Source organism: Melopsittacus undulatus, chromosome 7, assembly GCF_012275295.1.
Source record: "Melopsittacus undulatus isolate bMelUnd1 chromosome 7, bMelUnd1.mat.Z, whole genome shotgun sequence".
In the NCBI taxonomy this organism is placed as follows: Eukaryota; Metazoa; Chordata; class Aves; order Psittaciformes; family Psittaculidae; genus Melopsittacus; species Melopsittacus undulatus.
The window spans coordinates 70094387-70116718 of NC_047533.1; the positions used below are offsets into that span (position 1 = coordinate 70094387).

Genomic DNA, 22332 nt, shown 5'->3' on the forward strand with positions numbered 1-22332 from the left:
CTACGTAAAGTAAAAGATTTATAGATGATAAGGATTTTAAAATACCCTGTTTAAATTGCCTAGTTCACAGCAGGATAGAAGAGAACTTGCTCTACTTGCTCTCTTGGTTTCTGTTATGAAAACGTATTCTTGAGGCATTTTGAATTGTGTTCACGTGCCTATCTGGTAGGTCTGTGAGCCTCAGTGTTTCATAGGGCATAAAATCTTCATGAAATTCAGTTTCATGTAGTTAGTTGGACTGAGTTTTGAAAATGGATACTGGTATAATAGTGTCGTTAGTGAAGTATTTACTGAATTTTCAACTGAATAATGTTTGCTGAGTTCTAGTGCATAAAATATCTAGAAATGCAAGTCCTGTGAAGGGGGATGTGCCTTGGCCCTGTTGTAACATACTTCACGTTATGAAAACATTTAATTAGACTTTCATCCTTCATTCTCAGGTAAATCTCTTCTTGACTGATGCTGTTAGTACTGCATTTACTATAATCTCAAAGTATGTGGACCTTGCCATGGCTTGTAAGTGATCTTTGTTTAAAAGGTTGAATGTATTAATCTTATAACTTTAGAAGCTATTCATATCTAGAAAGATTAAAGATCTACAAAAGTTATTTGTATTAGTCTTTGATCAGTCTCTTCATACTTATGAGAAACAATCCGAAACTTCCAAGGACTAATTTAAAGCTGTTTTTTCAGAAAGCCAGGGGCAAAGTGCCACAGAAAATGTTATAACTTGGTCATTTGCTATAAATTCATCTTAATAGGACATTATTCCTTGCACAAGAGTTCTGTTCCCATGTAACCTCTTAAAGACCTGTCTGCTAGCTTGTCCATTGAATATATGTCATGTACTAACTAAAACCTGTACTTTGAAAGAGAAGTACCTTCACTGTCTACCTTGCTACCTTTTGAGTGAGGACTTTGAAAATCATTTTTCTGCTACTCTCAAGTACAAAGGCTTAGGTAAAATCCATCAGTGTGTGATAAAACCTGTTGCACACATAAGGGGTTTTTACTAGAAGGGGTTTAATAAATTTGCGTCCCTCTTAACTCTTTTGATGTTTGGATAACTGACACAGTAAGTCTCTCACAGATGACATGGCAATGCCTGTAAATCTTGCTCTCTCTTTTATCTGTAGATGGGACGTTCTTGTACTCACTGAAAGTTTTTAGTCATTGAATAGAATGATGTAGTTCAAGAAGCTGTACAAAATAAATGCAAAACCAGCCCTTGCTTAAGCACATGACTAATCATTTCTACTATTTTCTTAATTTATTCATTCAAATGAAATGAGAGCCTGTGATTAGAAGCCAAATCTTACCACTTATCTAAAACATTGCAGCACAACAATCACAGCATGCACTACCTCAGAATTAGCAACAAGATGTGTGATAGGAAAAACTTAGATAAATCCAAGGTTGTGCAATACCTGCTATCAGAGACTCTTCGTAGATACTATAATGGTTTGCCGCTACAAGGCTCTGTGTATTCACACATTTCTGATGCTCTCCTCTGCTTTACAGCACAAGGGCTGCTTAGTAGCAATTGCTTCCTAATCTTATAATGCAGTTTGCTGCCTGAAGTCAGTTTATGCCCTGATTTACTTTAATGCTCCTAAAGGATTATGGAGTAGTATTTCCTATTACCTACAGGATATGCACAGTACAGTAAGTAGTACTGTAAGTTAAGAACATATTTTACAGTTGCCAGATTAAAGGGTTTAAGAATCAAGTTGTACTTCCAGCTTGAAGAACATGCTCTTACTGTTTGTTAAGCCACTAATTAATACCTTCCTGTTCTATCGTAATTTGATCATCTTCTGAGACTTGCTGTTACACATAATTTGGTCAGTTCATTTCCTCATATGGGTAGCATTCCTTACTCTGGTGCTTGGCAAAAAACCTCCAAACTGATGTGGCTTGATACTGTTTCAGGAGATGTCTTGGAGGTTGTCACAGATAGAAAGAAAGACCTCTTCTTTTCTCTGTTCACTCTTCCCCAGTTTTGAATCAATGCAATGCATTCATGCTTGTGTGTATGTATATATTTTTGTCGTTAATATCAGCTGCTTGCATGTGGCTGCTGCATGCACCCAAACCAAATCTTAGCTGTTTTAAGAACTCAGTCTCCCTGTAACTAGTGTTAGAGGACCTTTTATTTGTCTTGGAATATTTTCTTCCTCTTTTAGCTTTATACTTAGCTGTAAGTGCTCTTTGTTAGTCATTCCTTGCTATCTTAGGCTTGATAAAATACTTCGCTTCCAGGGTAAACTATCATGCAACTAGTGTTGTAGGGCTTGGTTCTGTATTTGTTAAATGTTTACAAGCCTGTGAAAGCTGGATACCATGATTTATCTGTAAAATGGTTTGATAACAGCTAAAGCAAACAGATTTGCACGTAAAATAAGTTAATGGGATTTTGAATATGCAGGGTGGAACTGGAGCTTCAGTAAATCAGGTAACCCATCAGGTAACAATCAGAGATCTGTGCTCTTTTCTTTCTCCTCATCAATGCTTCCTTTTCTTATTAAAAGCAGTAGTAAACCACAGCCAGCAGCTGCTTATGTGCTCTTCAGAGGGAGTTGTCAGTGCTCTCAGTAACCAGTTGTCTTTCAGTCACAACTTAGCATTTTCTGATCAAGCTTTCAACCAGTGTCTGAAGGGGGGCTATAGGGATGCTGGGGATGCACTATTCATTAGGGACTGTAGTGACAGGACAAGAGGTAACTGGTTAAAACTTAAACTGGGGAAGTTTAGGTTGGATATAAGGAAAAAATTCTTTACTGTTAGGGTGCTGAGGCACTGGAATGGGTTGCCCAGGTAAGTTGTGAATGTTCCATTCCCTGGCAGTGTTCAAGGCCAGGTTGGACGGAGCCTTAGGTGGCATGGTTTAGTGGGAGGTGTCCCTGCCCATGGCAGGGGGCCGGAACTGGATGATCTTAAGGTCCTTTCCAACCCTAACTATTCTATGATTCTATGTCTCTTAGGGCTACAGTGCATACTGTCTTAAAAGAAATAAATGTGCTATATATGTTTACAAGTGGTAAATGCTCCTTTTGGGCATGGCAAGGTGGGATTGGCTGTTGAGGTGACTCTGCACTACTTATGGTTCTGGATTTTGGCCTCGCACAAAGGTAGGAGTGGCTGGGATTACTGTTGTGGAGTTGGACTTGGAGAAGGAGAAGGAGGTGACAGTGCATCAGCCTGGCCTGGAGCCTGCCTTGGGCAGTGTGTATGTAACTGGTAGAGATTCACTCTCCCTATGCGGAAGCTGCGTCAGATTTGCAACTTGTATTAACAGTTTCATTGATGGTAAAATACACCTTCTCTCTCTCCTTCCTTCTCTTTCCTCTCCCCATACCCCCTCAATTTTCTATTTTTTTTTTGTTTTTATTTCAATTGACTCGGATCACATGAAATGTTGGAGAGTTTGAAGCTCTTGAAAGCAGGGTTTGCCTTCTCCCTTCTAAAATACTGAGTTTTGTGTAATGAACTGACAATAAAGAGAAGCTAATACTGTGAGCAAGGTGAAGTAATAAATCTGCATGTTACCTGATCTCAGGTAGGCAGGATTTGCTGAAATGTGCACAAATCTCAATTTTTCCCCCTTTTTGAATAATTGTACTCATGTGATATACATCATTGTCTTTCTGTTTGAACATTCAGTGCTAGCTAGCATCCACTCTTGGTTTTGCAGAGGTAGAAGTCTAGCTGGTAAGCCTGCTCTTTTTAACGTGTACTGGTATCTGTTAAACTGTAATAAGTAATTCGAGCTCCTTGTGTAAGGTGAGAGTGAGCAGCAGCTAGAAAGATTGCTCTTTGACTGTCAGTACAGGCTGCTGTTCAGTATGAAGGGCACCTTTCTAGGCAGAGGTCGTGGTTTTCTTACCAAGCAGCCCAGGTAAACTCAACCAGCAGTGGCAAATCTTAAGAAAGGCTGGAAGGAAGGGAAGAATCTGAAAAACCTAATAGCATCACTGGACTTGATCTCTGTGGAACTTCATTTGCTGTTTTGGAAGTCAGGAGTGTTGTGTTGCTGATGAATAAAAAGGACTCTTTGTATTGTTATGGTATGTGTAAGTGCATAAGAACTGTTTACTTTTTTTGAGTAGTGATAAACATTTGTACAGTTTGAATTCAAGATGTGCTGTGTATGGAGGTGCATAAGAGCTTTTGTTTCTAGATCTTGCTACAGTAGAGGAAAACAATGATGGTGGTACAGCTCTCTTGAAAATGATTATTTCTGTGAGAATCAAAAATAGTAGGTGGGCAGCCAGTAGTATAAAGTACAAAAGAAACCCCGAAATATGCCTGTAAGTTTTAATTACAGGGTGATTAACTGATTGCTAAGGATTGGTAGTAAATGTAATCTTCGGTATGTATTCCAGTACTGTAGTTGACTATTACGTAAATTATAAATTAGAATGATTTTAAAACTATTTTTAAGATTGAAATATTACTGTGCTATTAGTATCATAATAATTAAATATTAAGAAATTTATCTATAATTTCTATTAATTTCATTCAGTTTCTTCTCACATTGCCCAATTTTCAAATATCATTCTTTGTGGAAAAGGGGAGGATCCTTTGCAGTATATTTTCCTCTGGAAGTCACCAATTTCTGTATAGTCACACTTCTGGTTCTAGATCCTGTTCGGTCTTTCTTGGCAAACAGAAAAATGCTTCTTTAATATTAAACAATAAAATCAGGATTTTAGCACTGTCCTGGTCAACTGAAAAAATCCCTCCAGCCTTTTGCTGTGGGTTGCTTGCTTTTCTGTAATGCACTTTCAAACTTGGGATTTCTTTCATTTGAGTAAAACTCACATATAGGCCATTAACTTTAGGAGAAGCTGTTGGAATAGGTTTAATGTTTAACTTCTTGGTATTTCTTTAATATTTAACTCTTTCTTGCTGCACTCCAGTATGTGAGCTCTTTACACTTGGCAGTTGGTTTCACCCATATAAAGTCACTCTGCATCACTTTTTGTCCCTCCATACCATTCCTTATAGAGCTTTGGCTGAAAGTCTTAAAGCCTTCAAATTGGTGATATTTTTGTCGGGTGTTGGTGGGTTGTCTTTGGTTTTGGATTTTTAATAAACTTTGGAAGAGTTGGATTTTTCTTTTCACCTTGTCTTATAAAAGGATGTTGTATACTAGGTCAGATACCAAAATAATCTGTCTTAATCTCCATTAAATCCTAAGTAGAATGACTTAAAATAGAGGTAAGAAACTGTTTCATGCTGTCAGCTATCGAAGAAATGCACCATTCTCTGGCTTTGGGTCTTCTTTCCTCTTTTTTTGTCAAGATGCTTGACAACTTTTCATGCTCCTGGTATTCAGAAACAGGAAGCAGTTGCATTGCATGTTAATACTTCTTATTTATTTTGGCAAGTGATTGTGGGAGTTCACTGCTGTAATATGACTGGAAGTTAGTTGGAAGAGTCCCTGTGCTCTGGCTGACTTGCAGCTGAGCACCACCTCAGTTCTCCTGACCCCTGTATGTATTCCAGGCAGAGTAGAGGGGCAGGATCACCTCCTTTGACCTGCTGGTCACACTTCTTTTGATGCAGCCCAGGATGTGGTTGCTTTCTGGGCTGTAAGCACACACTGAAGCTGGCTCATGTTCATTTTCTCATTGACCAACACCCCCAAGTCCTTCTCTTTGGGCTGCTCTGAATCTCTTCTCTGCCCAACCTGTAGCTGTGTCTGGGATTGCTCTGACCCAGGTGTAGGACCTTGCACTTGTCATGGTTAAACTTCATGAGGTTGGCATCAGCCCACCTCACAAGTGTGTCAAGGTCCCTCTGGATGGCATTCCTTCCCTCCAGCGTATCAACAGAACCACACAGCTTGGTGTCATCGGCAAACTTGCTGAGGGTGCACTCAATCCCACTGTCCATGTCACTGACAAAGCTGTTGAACAAGACTGGTCCCAACATCGATCCCTGAAGGACACCACTTGTTACTGGTCTCCAGCCGGACATTGAACCGTTGACCACAACTCTTTGAGTGTGACCATCCAGCCAGTTCTTTATCCACCAAGTGCTCCACCTATCAAATTGATGTCTCTCTAATTTAGATACAAGGATGTCGTGTGGGACAGTGTCGAATGCTTTGCACAAGTCCAGGTAGATGACGTCAACTGCTCTACCCCTGTCCATCAGTTCTGTAGCCCCATCATAGAAGGCCACCAAATTGGTCAGGCAGGATTTCCCCCTAGTAAAGCCCTGCTGCTGTCACCAAGCACCTTTCTCTTTTTTCATGTTCCCTAGCATGCCTTCCAAGAGAATCTGCTCCCAGATTTTGCCAGGCACAGAGGTGAGACTGACTGGTCTGTAATTCCCTGGGTCATCCATTTTCCCCTTCTTGAAAATGGCAGTACAGCTGTAGTTCCATTGCTCTTGGTGGTATGTGCATAATCCTGGCTGTGCAAAATAATGCCTTAGGGCTGAGGACTGTATCTTCCTGTGCTGTGCTCCAGGCCTGCATTGGGTCAGGAGATCAAAGTACAGCATGCCTGCATCTGGCAACCTGCTGGATCATGACTAGCCCTTAGGCTCCTGGTACCTTTGATTTATGCTGCTAGTAGAAACAGTCAATGTTTCTGAGTTTCCCAATCCTACACCTTCAGTCATGGTTTTGTAATATTGCTATTGTTGACAAGAGCAGTAACTTAATACCGTGGGAATGCTTATAGCATGGGGAATGTAATCAGTAAGGGTTTTTTTCCAGGTTTGATGAATCATTTTTCTTGGATATTTCACTGATGAATCATTACTTAACTACTTTAAGACCACGCTTCTCTTTTGAGTGTTACCCTCCACTGGGGCCCTGTTGAAGGCAGCTGAGCATGGCTTGTTGGGACTTACATTGAATGTTCTGCCAAGCCTGTGTACTGCTGATGGTGATAATCAATGTAAAATTGGTAGAGTTTTCTATATGATGGTTGGTAATCTCCTAGGCAGTGGCTAATGCTTCTGAAGGCAAGTGTCAAGCAGGCTTCAAATTCAGTAAGGAAACTTCCCACATGGGAAACTTGTTTTAAATAGTCAGTGTATCTTGTGGTAAAGTTTCAGCTTTAAGCATGCACCAAGCGCAAGCGTGTTTCCAAGTCAAACCACTTCCAGAAGCTGAGGCATCTTTCAGAAAGCTCAATATTATTTATTAACAGTAAAAATATGACATGCTCTGTCTGTGAGCTGGTAACCCACATAACATTAAAAAAGTAAACTCCTGAGCAATCTGTTGAAGGAGGATTATAAGACTACACTGTAAGGAGGTAACAAGCACTGAGTAGCAGTGTTACCCATTTCTGTTGTGTTTACTGAAAAAGGACAGTGCAACAGACTTGAGCAGGGTTGTTTTGATATGAGAAAAGAGCAGATTGTTTTATTTGTCTTCCACTTGTTTATTTGTCCTAGGAGGGTTAAAGTGACAGAGGAGTTTTTTGCCACCCCTTCTTCATGCTTCTGGGAGCCAGACTGACTTTCTACCCCCTGTGTGTGATGTGTTGATACTAAAGAAAACTATTGCATGAATTTGTGTTTTTCTATTGCCATTGGCTTCTGTGAAAAGGTTGCTCTTAGAGTTGAGAGTTGCAGCTTGAAGGAGTCACCCACAACTCAAGCTGAGGGTGACTATCAAACAAGACCTTGTGATAGAAATGATCATAACCATGTTAACAGTAGTGTGAAGTGTGTTACTTCCAAACTACGAAATCAGAATGGATGTATTAGAAGTTCCAGTTAAGGGAGCAAGACTGAATTGTTTTTCTAAGACAGTCATATCCTGTGCACTGAAAATTGCCAGTACATCCTTTGGCTCTGTATGTGAATAAAGGGTTTCAGCCTTTACATTGGTGAACTTAGCAACTTTCTTAATTGCTTAATAAATTCCAACAGTAATGCACTTGTACTTTTAAATATATCCCAAATGTAGCAGGATCTAACTTTGAAAACTGCCTTAAAAACCTTACAGCTGTTGGATAGCATATATTATCCTGAGGCAGTGCATGTACTGTCACCATGGAGAGTACCAGCTTCATTGTCTCAGTTGCTTTTCGTGCCTTGTGATGCAGGTACCATATTGGTATCTGCTGGAAGAAGTCTCTTCTCTACCCTTAATGCCAGATGGAAAGGGAGAGGAGGGAAAAATACAGATCTTGCTGGAAACTGAGAACTGCCAATTGCGTTCTGAAGTACAATGGCTCTGTTGCTCCCCATGACCACTTTGAAATGCGGAGATGTGATTAGCTTTCATGGGACAGCCACATAATAACTTGTTTGAAATTCTCAGGTAGCAAACAGACCTGTTTTCTGTTGATGTAATGCTTTGATTTCTCATTTCAGCTATGAAGCCGTACGCTCCAGCTTTCGTTCTCCTGTGGAGCGCTGTTGGGATAGCAAGGGCTGCCAAAATTGTTGTTGTGCCGCCAATTATGTTTGAAAGCCATCTTTATATTTTCAAGACTCTGGCCTCAGCCTTGCATGACCAAGGTCACCAGACAGTGTTTCTCCTCTCTGAGGGCAGAGAGATTCCTCCATCTAATCACTATAGACTTCAGCGCTATCCAGGGATCTTTAACAGCAGCACCTCAGATGATTTTCTCCAGTCCAAGATGAGGAGTATCTTCTCTGGCAGGCTGACAGCCCTGGAACTCTTTGACATCCTGGACCACTATTCCAAGAACTGTGACATGATTGTTGGCAACCAAAACCTCATGCATGCTCTGAAACAGGAAAAATTTGACCTGCTCCTGGTAGATCCCAATGAGATGTGTGGATTTGTTATAGCTCATCTTTTAGGAGTTAAATATGCTGTTTTTTCCACTGGCCTCTGGTATCCAGCAGAAGTGGGTGCTCCAGCTCCCCTGTCGTACGTCCCAGAATTTAACTCGCTGCTTACAGATCACATGAACCTATTTGAGAGGATTAAAAATACTGTCGTTTATCTTATTTCAAGATTTGGAGTCAGTTTTTTGGTTCTGCCAAAATATGAAAGGATAATGCAGAAATACAAGGTTCTGCCAGAACGGTCCATGTATGACTTGGTTCATGGATCCAGCCTGTGGATGCTTTGCACAGATGTAGCACTGGAGTTTCCACGACCTACGCTACCCAATGTTGTTTATGTGGGAGGAATCCTGACCAAACCAGCCAGCCCTCTGCCAGAAGTAAGGTTTGCTGAGCTTTAGAGTAATTTCTGTGGTATCTGATTAACTTCATATGATGAGTGGCAGTTTTTAAACAGTGAATTTCAAATGGGATCTAGTTTTTCTTGCTGTTGCTTGGTGAAATATCCCATATCATTGGAGGGATCTTGGGGTGGTGGTGAAGAGAGCTATCAGACATGAGCTCATCATAATGAATGATGTCATCAAAAAGATTACCATGTGATCTTTTTGTGGTCGAAGGAAGTATTTTGCTCATAAGTAAGGTGCTTAATGATACAGTAGAAGAAGACAAGTGCATGGTGTCTTAAATATTGCATCTGTAGCTTCTAACCAAGTGTGGGTTCAAATGGGAAGAAGGGAGAATGGATGAATACTGCTTATGCTTAAAGAAGCCTGCAGATATGTTATACTATCTAATTTGTTGCTGTTAAGTGTTTTTATACAGAGTTTGCTTCCCTTGGTTTGATATGTAAAAATGTCTTAAACTAGGTGTACATAAGCAGGAAGAAACTGTATAGGCCAGGAAATGGAGATTATGTGAGTTGGCACAAATGGCACCACTTCTGTACTTGATTATGAGTTTTACTGTGCACTAACTGGCATCAGGTACCAAACTTCAGACTGAAATAGTGATAGTGACTGGATTGATTCCAGAAATTCTGGATGCAGATTAATAATTAAGTTTGATTACTTCAATATACCATGTGATGTTTGATACCTGATATGCAGGAATGTCTCTGTACAGCAACACAGTGGTGAGTGACAGGCAGAACAAAATCGCACAGAAACCATGTCACACTGCTGTTTATGTACACATGAATCTTGAGGTGATTATTAAAGGACACTTCTGGCTGGGCAATAAATAGGTAGACCTGCAGTGCTCAACAATTTGCTTCTGAAAATACCTTGTTCAGCCTTTGCTTTTTGTATGGGAACTGCCAGGCCTACTTTTTATCTGTTTTGCTTGAAAATTGGGCACAGAAGGTTGGGTTTTTTGGTGGTTTGATTTTATTTTGTTTGGGATGGTTTTTTGGGGGGTGTTTGGTTTTTTTTGTTGTTTTTTTTTTTTCTTCTTTGCACTGTTGGGAGTCTTGACTTAGCAGTACCTTTTGTCACCAGCACACATCAAACCTCTGATTCAGGCTGCAGGTTGTAGAGCACTGAGCCAATTCCCTCATCTTTTCTCCTCAACTTGAAATGCATCTGAGCTGAGGGGGACCAGGCACTTGCATCACACTCTGAACATGCAAGTGGCTTATATCCCAGTGCACACTATTGTCTGTTCTCCAAGGTGCCATGAGAAATGACCATAACAGTATTGCTTGTAACATGTTCTTCCTGCGTGTACGTTAATGTGATTGTCTTTAGAAAGTGTCAGGCTGCACAGATATCCTAAGAAAGCAGACTAAAGGTAGCCTTGTGCTGTCTAAACAAAATACAACCCTGTTCTCTTCAGCAAAACCTTGTAGGTTGGATTGAATTTCAGCTCTTTGTTTTCCAAAACGGTATTTTGTTGAGTGAGAACAAAAATGTCTTTGTTACCTGATAACTTTGGTCACTCTGTTAATATTGGGTATGATTCTTTCTGTAGACAGGGTAAAAAATCATGTGTCCTCAAAGTAGGTACTTTCTCCTTATAAAATGGAGTGGGCAAAACAAAAGGAGCAGTTTTCTTTCAGTGTTGTGCTATAGGGATGTGTGTGTATAGATAGGTATTTGTAGACACCTATGTGTATTTGGAGCCTTTTAAGAATATACTTATGTGTACTTTCTAAATTTACTCTGGAACTGCAGATGTTAACCTGTTGAAATAACTATTTAAGAGGGTTAAAGAGTTAGTAAAATGTTTAATATAACCAGACTGACAGTGACTTTGAAATAGACCTGTAGGTAGAATACATGCTGGTAGATACTTTTTACAGTGGGGGGGAAGGGGGAGAGGGACCCAACCTGTAATTGTTTGTGAACTAAGACATTATTTACCTTCTCTTCAGTTTTATTGGGCAATTCATTCTTGCATTGTTCCAAGTGTGGGGTTTGATTGAATGCAGGAGAGACAAAGTACGTGTGTTCATCTTTTATCACGGAATTCATCCATGCTGGAACTGTTATGCATAATCCACTATGATATTTATTGTAGGTAAATTGTTACACAATCAGTTTGCTTTTACTGAACAGTTAGATAAAATTCCTAACTGTTGCTTTACTCTGGCAGGTTAAAATTAGACAGTTAGGGCTGCATCTTTAAGACAGGATCCTTTGCTAATTTATGTTTGCAGCCATTAGCCTGGAAATGGTGACTCTTCAGGATGATCATCAGAGAAGAAGGGTGTGTGGCTGGAAATAACAGCTTTAGCAGGTGAATTTAAGCTACTAGTACAAGCCTAGTCTCTTATATTCTCTAAAACTGCTTCTGAGTAGCCTAGTCTACTTTTTCTGCTAGAGAAGTATTAGGAGAAAAGTATGTGGGTTTTTTGTTTTCTTTGGTTTTATTTTCAAGTCAGAATACTTGCTGAACACAAAGTACCCAGGCACTTCAGGAGTGCCACTAATGCCTCATCAGCAGAGGAGCTTTGTTATTTTCAAGTTGAGGAGTGAAAAAGGGGGTAGTTTGTTTAACCAAATCAAGAGTTCTGACATACAACTGTAAAGCTTTAGTTTCCTGGCAGTAATCTACATCAGAGAGAAAAGGCAGAGACAAGAAATTAAACAATCAAAGAGGAGACCAAGGTCAAAGCCTTTTAATCTGTTCCAGGATGGCTGTTCCTTAATTCTAGGGGATGTGGTAACTGTTTTATGATTGCTCAGGGTCTACAGCTGTTTTTATTAACCTTTCTTTGAAGAAAAGTTAGAAAATCATGGCTTTAAAAGGTAGCATGTGGCAGAGGATGCTGAATATCCATGTCATGTAATAGTGTGCGTGTGAGGGGGAAAAAAACCCCTGACTTTTGCTTTGCTTTGTCTCTGTTCCCATCTACATGAATATTTGGTTCACGGCAGCGGAAGGGTTTTGTAAATCTTTATTCATCCCCACTTATTGCATGTGGCTTCCTGTTGTAGAGTATTTTTGGTTCAGGTAAACTACATTTATTTTGGAGGATGCTCAAAGCTTTATTTCACCTGCAAATCAAAACCTTGCTGATCTGAAAGGACATGTAAGGGTCTGTAGCAGCATTTGGCTCTTTGGATGGCTTAAATGATGTGTTTGTGGGGTGGGACGGGGTGAGGGAAGGAGTGCTCTGATCAGGGTCCAGAGGAGCCTGAGGATCAGAGGAGCTTTATTTCATCGTGGGGGGAGGCCTTACGATAGCTTCAGAAAGCTCAGCACAGGTAGTAGTGTAGTCAATGGACACCACACAGTTAGTAGTCTTCTGTGGTAGTTAGTGTGCTATTTTCACTGGTTAAAGAATGTGGATTTGGAAGGTGTTTCTTGCATAGTGTGCTATGTGAAAGACAAGGAGATGGTTAATGTGGCTGCACCCATCACCCATAAGTGAATAAATCTTACATGCCTGTGAGAAAGGCTCCAGGACTTGTACAGTTAACTCCAAAAAGAGTAGGTTTTGAATTGCATAGAGGACAGCGTGAACAGAATTAGCCTTAAAAGATCAAAAGTTAGAAGCAGGCCGAATATCAAGTCATTAAGGTCATCACTGACTTACGTATGTGATGCTACCTGGCATATTTCCCAGGTAACTGGCAGTGACCATTAGGAAATAAAAGGCTCCTCTGCCTTCCTTACTTTATTTCTTCACAGGTATCTTGCAAAGCTGAACAAAGCTGGCTTTTTCAAGTAAGGTGCATCTTAAACAATGGAGAAACCCTCTGCTATGGCATTTATATCTTACATCTTAGTCGATAAGTAGTTGAGCAATAATCAGTCTGATATGTCCTTGAACTGGGTTAGAAACCCAATGGGTACTATGAGCAGCTTCCTTGGGAAATACCTGGCCCCTGATGAGATGGGGTTAGGGTACTGCAACTGTAAAGTGTTTCATAAGGACTTCTTTTCATCAACTAGTTGATGATGTAGACATATTTGGACATAAATTGGATCCTGCATTTTGGGTATGATTGTACTTGAACTAATTTGTGTCAGTTTAAAAAAACCGAACAATTAATCACAAACTAAAATCCCCATACCCTGTAGTCTAAGTTGGGCTGCTCCTTTCACATGTCTGCACAGCTTGTAAAGTTTTTTTATAACTACCTCTGTGTAACACTGCACTTTTCCTTGCTGATTTTGAGGTGGTATTTAGGACTGAATGCCCGTTGTCATTCATAGGAAGAGAGAAGCCAATGACAGCTTTAGTTTTTAAAGTCCTTCCATATTTGAGTAAACTAACTGTATGCCTCCAAGGAGGGTGTTCAGACTGCAGAATGAGAAGCTGTCCTTTCAGCCACAGCTGTCAACAAATAGTAATTACAGTAACTTAGTCTCTCCTCCCTGTAGATCTCTTATCTAACCTTGTTACTACATGGGTCTGGATCTATGTAAGAAATTGGTGGCTTTGAAATATCTTCACTAAGTAGTTGTTTAGTTTTTTTTTCCCTGAGTCTTGCAGACAGTTGTGTTTACTAGGAGTATGTTAGCTGATAACAGTATTTATGCTTTAAAATTAAGTGGAAAAATGTAGTGATGTTTTACTCCTTAGATCAGATTTTTCTCATTCAGGCCAATTCAAGAAGGCTGTCTCTAAGCTTCTGCAGGCTATAGCAGTATGATTTTTGTGTGTCATAGCACCATCATTTTACTATTTTTTTTTAATTTTGTTTAATTTTTAAGTCTGGGAAATAGGTATTATAGAGCTGCTTCTGACAGGAAACTTATGGTGATGTGAGGCAATTCTAGAGCTGTTTTAAAATGCATGTGATCATAGGCTGGGGAGGCAAAAAGTCCTTTAAGGATGAAAACAGATTATTGAGTACTGTGTAAATTCTGTGCTGAACTGTGTGATCACATATTTTGGTGCAAATTATTTCAGCATAAAGCTTCTTCCCCCTCAAAAGTTGATCTTTTATTCATAGAATCATAGAATGGTTAGGGTTGGAAAGGACCTTAACGTCATCTAGTTCCAACACCCCCGCTGTGGGTAGGGACACCCTACAGTAGACCATGTCACCCTAGGTTCTGTCCAGCCTGGTCTTGAACACTGCCAGGGATGGAGCATTTACCACTTCTTTGGGCAGCCTATGCCAGTGCCTCCTCGCTCTCAGTAAAGAACTTCTTCCTTGTATCTAACCTAAACTTCCCCTGTTTCAGTTTAAACCTGTCACCCCTTGTCGTGTTGCTACAGTCTGTGATGAAAAGTGCCTTTCCAGCATCCTTGCAGGCCCACTTCAGATGTTGGAAGGCTGCTATGAGGTCTCCACACAGCTTCACTTCTCCAGGCTGAACAGTTTTCTCAGCTTGCCTTCATATGAGAGGTGCTCCAGCCCCTGGTCATCCTTGTGGCCTGCTCTGGACTTGCTCCAGCAGCTTCATGTCCTTCTTATGCTGAGGACACCCAGAACTGCACACACTACGCCAGGTGGGGTCTTACAAGGCCAGAACAGCAGGGCAGGATCACCTCCTTCAACTTGCTGCTCACACTCCTTTTGATGCAGCCTGGGACACAGCTGGCTTCGGGGCTGTGAGTGCACACTGAAGCATTGTTTCTCATCAACCAATGCCCCCAGATCCTTCACCACAGGGCTGCTCCGAATCTCTTTTCTGCCAAGCCTGTAGCTGTGCCTCTGATTGTCCTGACCCAGAGGCAGGACCTTGCACACCCCATTGTTGAACTTTATGGCACTGGCCATCTCTAAAGCATGTCAGAGTCCTGCTGGATGACATCTCTTCGCTCAATTACCTTCCTTCATCCAGACCTAGCAGCAACAGAGGCCCTGTAAGAGGTAGAAACAGGAAATTGCTCAGCAGGTGCTGGTGTGGTGCTTGATACTTCTTCATGCTTTTTGCACAAAGATGAGGGGAGACATACATACCTATGCCCCCCCCTTAGAGTCTGAGTGCAGTTTTGACCACCTTGACTACATGGAGGAGCAGAAGAGATGAGGGTAGTCTGATTGAAGTATGTGAGATCATCTTGCTTAAACACAGGCTTAGAAACCAACTAAGTTTGTTAAAGAAGGAGTGGTGACTGGCAGACTGTTTAAAATACATAGGTATTAGAATAAAATATATGTATATTGTGTCTATAGCTACTTGTGTGTATGTATTTGCACTGGCATATATATGTGTGTGTGCATATGTATATACATATTAATAAATACTTAAGAGAGAAGGGGGGAGGTAAACTCCAGGGGGAAAGAAAAGTTATTTAATATGAAGAGGAAATGAAGAAAACTTGCCATTACTGAATCCAAGCTTCAGGTAAGAGCCACCTACCATTTCTCCTACAATCCACAGAGCACAGGCATTGTACCATAAGAATCAAAGACACAATTTCCCACCTAAATTAGTTTATAATGAGGATTTATGGGTGGGGCTTTATGTCTGTATCTGTAATGTTGAGGTTTGAATGTAAAATTCAACTTCTTTGCAGTTTCCTTTCTGCTGTATTTGCTGAAGTTTAATTTGACCCAAGGAGTAAGTAAAAGCAACCTTCTGACTTAAAGCTGTCTTTTCCTTACTGTTACTTGCACAGCTTTCTAAGCAGCTATTGTTACTGTGGGAGGATTGGCAAAACCTCGATTTGCATTTACATGTAATAATTGGAAACTTGTTCTGTATATGCTTGCAAATTACATGACAGGGCTTTATGTTTAGGAAAATGAATGGGTTTTAGATATTTTTAACAGCATATTACCTCTGGGGTATCATCAACAATGTTTTTATTAAACCCTGGTTTTGCTGATACCTCTGCTGCACTTGCTCCTCAATGCAGTGCTTTTAATAACCTCTCTGGAAGGGCAAACTTCTTTATTTTGAGCACCTTCCATTCATTTGGAAGGCAAGGTTGCTTTCCCAGGGTGCTTGCCAAAGGCCCAGTGAGTAATGAATTTTTTGATGGAGTGTGTTGCATCAGGGAAATACTTGCATGGCAGTTTTCTGGTTGACCTCTAGTTTTAGGTAGTCCGTGTTCTCAGAGGCATCATTGGTTATACCTGGAACTCTAGAGAAGCCTGAGATACAGGAGAAAAGACAAAGACGTGTGGTACCATTTCTTACCTGTGTTTTTGAGTCTGAATTTCATTTTTCTTTAAAGTTAAATGCAGTTAAATTCTGTTGGTGTTAGAACTTAAATAGGAAAAAGCAGAAGAGTTCAGGCATGAGAAAATGCATTTTAAACATTGAAAAAAGCTTTAAAGACACCTTCCCCACCACTGCATTTTGATAAAGCCTAATATGCAGTATCAATATACTAAATAATCAGTGAGTAGCACAAAAGGGAAAGGTCTGTATTTCAGCAGGGCTGAATCTGTGTATAATATTATTGAAGAAGGACTTTAACAACAGCACTGGGAGATGAATATGTGTTGACAGTGCAGGGCTTGGGATCCAGGCAGGAAACAGCTCAGATTTTAGTTTGTTTCCTAACTGAGACTGTAAGCATGACTTTCTCCAATAAGAAAACAGAGAAATTTAGTCTAATGCTGTAATCTGAGTATGCTTTTTTAATGTCTATAAAGTATTGGTTTTGGAATTATCTCACTCCGCTAATACGAACAACAAAATATGAAGTAATATCAATATTATGGTTGGACTTGATCTTAAAGGTCTTTTCCAACCTAGTTGATCCTATGATTCTGTATTAACTGTGTGGACTTTTTATATGGTTGACCTTACTAAAACAGTGAGATTTATCAGCATCTTAATAGTATATGGCTCTTTCACGGACACCCCCTTGTCATGGGGAAAGAGCTTGCATGCCCTTGTGAGGTTGAGAGCTGTGCTGGTGGTGGCATATGCCTCCGGTAGGGTCTCCCATGCCAGACAGGTCTCAACTGAAGGGTCAGACAAAGTGTGCCCATGAGCAGGATGGGCTAACTAGCCTTTGGGCAACCATCCTAGGAGAAGGACAACTGTAACTTCAAACCAGGGCAGGTGGAGCTCATTTAGCTCTGTAAAACCCATCCATCTAAGAGAAGGGCACTCTAACCAAACCTATGACCTGAGGACGTTGCTGTCATCGTCCAAGCTCGCCAGGCCCTGGCAGATAAACCTCAGGTGTAAAGCATGGGGCCACTTCTGTGCATGCTGTGCCTTACTGAAAAAATCCACTGTGCAGGCCTGAAGGATTTCCTCACACTTGCAAAGCCCTGTAGTGACAGGTGAGGGACGAAATGGCAGCTGATAAGGTGCACTGGAAGTCACAGACCCAACCCTGCTTGCAGGCGGTTCAGGACATTGGTTGCTCCATAGCACCGTTGTCTCCTTTGAGAACTCATGCAGAATTAGTCTCAAGGAGAAAAGACAGCATAGAAGGAATCGCACCCTGCCTATACCACCCAATCACTGTGCTTTTTGCTACTGGATTTGCCTATCCCACATTGGCCTTTTTAGTCATCAGCATGCTTGTATTAAGCGTGGGTAAAACCCTTCCCACATCTTTGTTCACGAAATCAAGCCATGATGATGAATAGACAAGATATAAGCTTACTGGGACTTTACAAATATCCCACCTTTTCCGTTTCATTTTTATAAGTTTCAGTTTGACTTACAACAGCAGAATAAATGGAGAGGAGAAGGGGAGAAACTGGAAGTATCTTTAGTTATAAACTTGCAAAAGAAAGGAGGCTGGTATGTGACAGCAACTTGTACTTGGGGAAAGAGGAAAATTAACTTGCAGTTACTCCAGAGGGAAATGGTGGGGTGGGGAAGGTTCTTGTTCTGACTGGGGACAGTATGATTGCTCTTTATTGCATTGACTGAGCCTGATGTTATGAAAAGGAACAAACCCTGAGAAAATGGGCTGAACACATGAGCCTTGTGGCCATTGCTTTTAAAAGGCAGGACTTAGTGGAAAAATAACCTTCAGAGTGTGACATATACACTGGCTGATGTGGAGATGCTGAGCTGAGCCAGCAGAAGGCAGTTGGATGTATTGAGTCAGGAGAGGTGAGTTATCTTCTGCTCCATGCAGTCACGTGTTTGTTGTGGTGTCATATGTCCTGTGCTCCTTAGAGCAAGTTAAAAAACCCTGTCTTTGCTTGTACACTGATTTACAAATTCATGGCAAGTAAATATAGACAACATACTTTGCCTTGAGTAATGGAGTTTCTCTGGGTTTATAAACTGATATTTTATAACTTTCAGATTGTATGATAGGACTCTGTTCATTGATTGTAAAGGTATAATAGCATCTATATGACCTTCAGCTGCCTGTGCTAAATATTGGTTTTTAGTAGAATTTGAAATGAGGTTAAAAATGTGTTAATATAGCATTTAACTGTTTCACAAGTACTGCTTAGAAGATGCCAGAAAAGTTAGGACCTTAATACAAATGGTCTGTGCACCTTTCAGTTGTTTATCAGTGGGTATCTTCTTTCTGTAGATCACTTCATGTGGCTTCTAATTTATTTATTTTGAAATAGGTCTGGTTTTGTCTACTCTTAAGTAGCATTTTGTAACAGTTGCATAGTATGCCTGTGCTGTCCATTGGGGAATGGTGGTTTTCAACCATATTCAAAGAACAGACACTTGTGCACATTTGAATCTAGCAGCTGAACAGGGAAAGCTTCGGATATTAAACCAAGTTATGCTTGTATTTGTATACTTTGTTTATCTGAAACAAAGCTCAGTATTAGGCACCACTGGTTACTGCCAGCTGGGTCCTCACTCTATAGTCACAGCTGTGCATTTAGCATCTAAGCCTGCTAAGAATAGCTAATTAGAAAATCAAACAGAACAAAGCTTGCATAGTAGGGTTAACACAATAGCATTGCTGTCTGAGAATGGTCAAAAGAGTTATTTTACTTTATTTTTTATTCCTTCTGCTCCCCCCTCATGCCTATAGTACAGCATAGATCAGTAAGTGCTTATTCTTCCTATACAAGCCTCTGTAAGAGGACAGTACATACTGAAAAACCTTCACTTCTCAGTAAGTGTTGCACAGAAATCATTACTTCTACCAATCAAACTCACAGAAGAGAAAGCAAGGTTGTAGTGTCTGTTCTTGTGCAAGGGCAAAGCTCTGACTGCAATAAATATTACCCAGATCGAAAAAGGAGAAGCTTGCTTAGGCAGTCTGTAGACAGTGTATGTGACAGACCTGAGGCAGTGTTTTAATGGCAAGCATGCAACTTCTGAGACGGGTGAAATGGTCACAAAGCCAGTCTGCTACCATATGAAAACTCACTGCTTAGGGAAGGAATAGGAACTGCTCAGTACCTTCGTCTGGTCTGTGCAAGTCACATACCTCTCTTTGAGACCTGTATGTGTGTTTAAGTATCACTTATTAAAAGGGCTTGGAAAGCACATCTATTGTGGAATATTGTCAAAGGAGAATCGGTACTTTCTTTGGGACTCTGTGCTGAGGTCAGTCAGCATAAGTGAAACTGGATATCTGAATGGGCAGGTAGGGAGCTTCAAAAAAAAGTTTATCATTTCAGTCTTACTTTGTCCAAGAACATTCATTTGCACAGAAGTTAGCATGAAAATGGCTTTGACACAATGCTATAATCGGGGCTCCTTTTAAGCATTTTATACCTTAGCATGCATAGCTTAAAAATCATTTCAGTGAAAATAGTAACTAATTAGTGTATGTATTAGATGATACTCAGCAAATGTAGTTCACAATTCTGCCAGTTTTCATCTGGCTATGCTAGGACTTCAAGTAAATGAGGCAAGAGTATTTCTTCCTATGCACCAAAACCTGAAAATACTTATATTGGGGTGGGGGAAAGTGATCAGGTGCTCCCTTACAGTCACTGAAAGAGGCATTGCAAAGTAAAGCACTTTTTTAAATGGCTATATGTGTTAAAGTTGAATTAACTGCAAAAGTCAGTGCTGTTTCCATCTCACTTCTGTGTTCATTTGAAACTTGATAAAGGCTCAGTAATGCGGGTTGTCATGTAACAGACCTTTATTGTAGGTTTAGAGTTTAGAAGGTGTAATTTCAACTAATAAACATCATTGTCTTGCATTAAAAAAAAGCACTGAATTTACAGTGAACCTGAACATCATTAAAGTGGACAAAAGGAGATCACTTTACTGCTGCGAGCAAGGAGCTGTAAAATGCTGCCTGAACAGGGAACTCCGCTTCTAATGAAGGCAGCTCTAATGACTCATAGTGACTCAGAGCATTTTCATATGGTGTATCATTAGAAGGGGAAGACAAAATCCTGGAGGTCAAAAGTGTGAGTGGAATTAAGGAAAATCAAGGGGTGAATTTACAGGGGATGAGGCCAAGGTGTCTTAAACTTTTTAGTGTATGGTGTTGGAGTGATGGTTTCATTTAGACTGGTACTCAGGGTGTGGGGCTAATACAGCCTTAATGAATGTAGGAAGGTGACTAAAGGCTACAGTGGCTAGATATGCTAAAACTGTAGGAAAACAAAATTGTCCTGTAGCATCAGTGTGTTCTCTGACACAATTCAGGTGTGTTCAGAATCACTCAGAGCTTGTATTTTTCATAGCTTGTCCTCTGTCATAGTTTCTGTGGTCCACTTCCTAAAGTAAATATTAGGCATGTATATGTGTGAATGGGGTGATGTACATAGCCATAGTAATAATACAGATGGAGTATTTAGCCTCTTTCATGTGCAAGATCATGGCCTGCTTTTTTTATCTACATATCACGTCTATACTTTGCATGCCATGTAAAGGACAGAAAAAGTACAAGAACACACTGAGCTGTTTTGCCATGGCCCAGCTAACTGTACCAGGACCTTGAGATCTGTCTTGCAAACAAAGACCTAACTTGGATTTGTTTTCACTAGATCTTAAGTTTAAAAAGTCTGTACTAAAAAGCTGTCAGAAGAAATGATTATTCTCAGGTTCCTTTAACATCTTAAAATGGTCTCCTCCAGGTCATGAACTCTACAGGGAGGCACCCCATTCTTCACTTCCTGATTTTTGCCCAACTCCTGAGTTGTAAGCCATGCTTAGTGATCCCATGTAATTAAGGCTATGTTATGCCACGAATTACACAGTTGTATGCAAGGAGAACCCTCATTCTGACGAGTCTATAGTTCATTTCTTGCAGCACATGAATGGGACTGGTCTCTACCTTCCCTCTGGGAAAGCAGATTGGAAAAAGGCTGCAGATCAGAAGGCAGGCAAGCAATTCCTGTTAATAACAACATGATTTAAAGCTTGAGTAAACTGGGACAAATTTGAGGGGAGGGGAGGGAGGAGGACCTTTCCAGTGATGTTGAAATGCAGGCTGAGTTGAAGCTTCTGGATCTTCCTGAGGTTGGTAGAGGACAGTTTTCACCATGATTGTGAGAGGAATTAAAATCATATCCTTTCTAATTTAACAACCTAAAAGAAACTGTGAGGACAACTTCAAGTACGTTTGCATCTGCCCTGGGTTGGCCAAGCATTACCCCGCTCTGGTCTAGTAGCCATGTAAGCTGTTGTTCCATCTGAGCCAAGTCCCTGCCTGTTGCAGTTTGTGTTAATGGCAATGTACCTGTTGGATCAGAGTTGATTTGCACCTAACCAGCTCAGAGCATAGTGAACTTCATTTCACTTTCCTCTTCTTCATGTGGACCTGTCTGTAGGGGAGAATACCTGATTTCTGACGTTCATTCAGATCTTTCCATGCAAACATCTGCCATTTGGATTCCAGTTTAAAGTTTGTGAGTGTTCAGTTGTGTGTTGCCACACTTGGGAAGTGGCCCAGGGGAGGGAACACTCAGTTAATAAGCCTCAGTTGATAACAAAATAAAATAGTTTTAATTCTGTTGATTTTTTTTTTTTACTTTTTTTTTTTGCAATCTAACACCACTTAATATGGAAAAAGAAAAAAAAATCCATCTTTTGAACCTGTGGGCAGGATTTTGTCTGGCCTGTCAGGATTTATGTTCCCCTTTGTATGTGCTACGTTCCAGTGAAGCAGTAGGATTAGGGTTAAGAAGGCTTGGGTGTGAAATCAGCTATAAAAACACAAAGCAGGTTGCTTTGCTGTTGCACAACAAGAAAATTCAAAAGCCTGTTTCTAGGGTGATTCTTAATTCTATGGTATGTAGTAAAGTTCCTTTCTTTCCCCTC

At 40.5% G+C, this 22332-nt stretch overlaps 1 protein-coding gene across 3 annotated transcripts in view; it reads left to right on the plus strand.

Moving 5' to 3' along the window:
• UGT8 (UDP glycosyltransferase 8) overlaps positions 1 to 22332 on the plus strand; it is a 43055-nt gene that overhangs the window by 9440 nt on the left and 11283 nt on the right. For all 3 annotated transcript variants that reach the window (XM_034064879.1, XM_034064878.1, XM_034064880.1), the window contains exon 2: positions 8350 to 9173. In XM_034064879.1, coding sequence (XP_033920770.1) covers positions 8352 to 9173 — 822 coding nt within the window. In that variant the 5' untranslated portion in view covers positions 8350 to 8351. The remainder of the gene's footprint in view (positions 1 to 8349; positions 9174 to 22332) is intronic.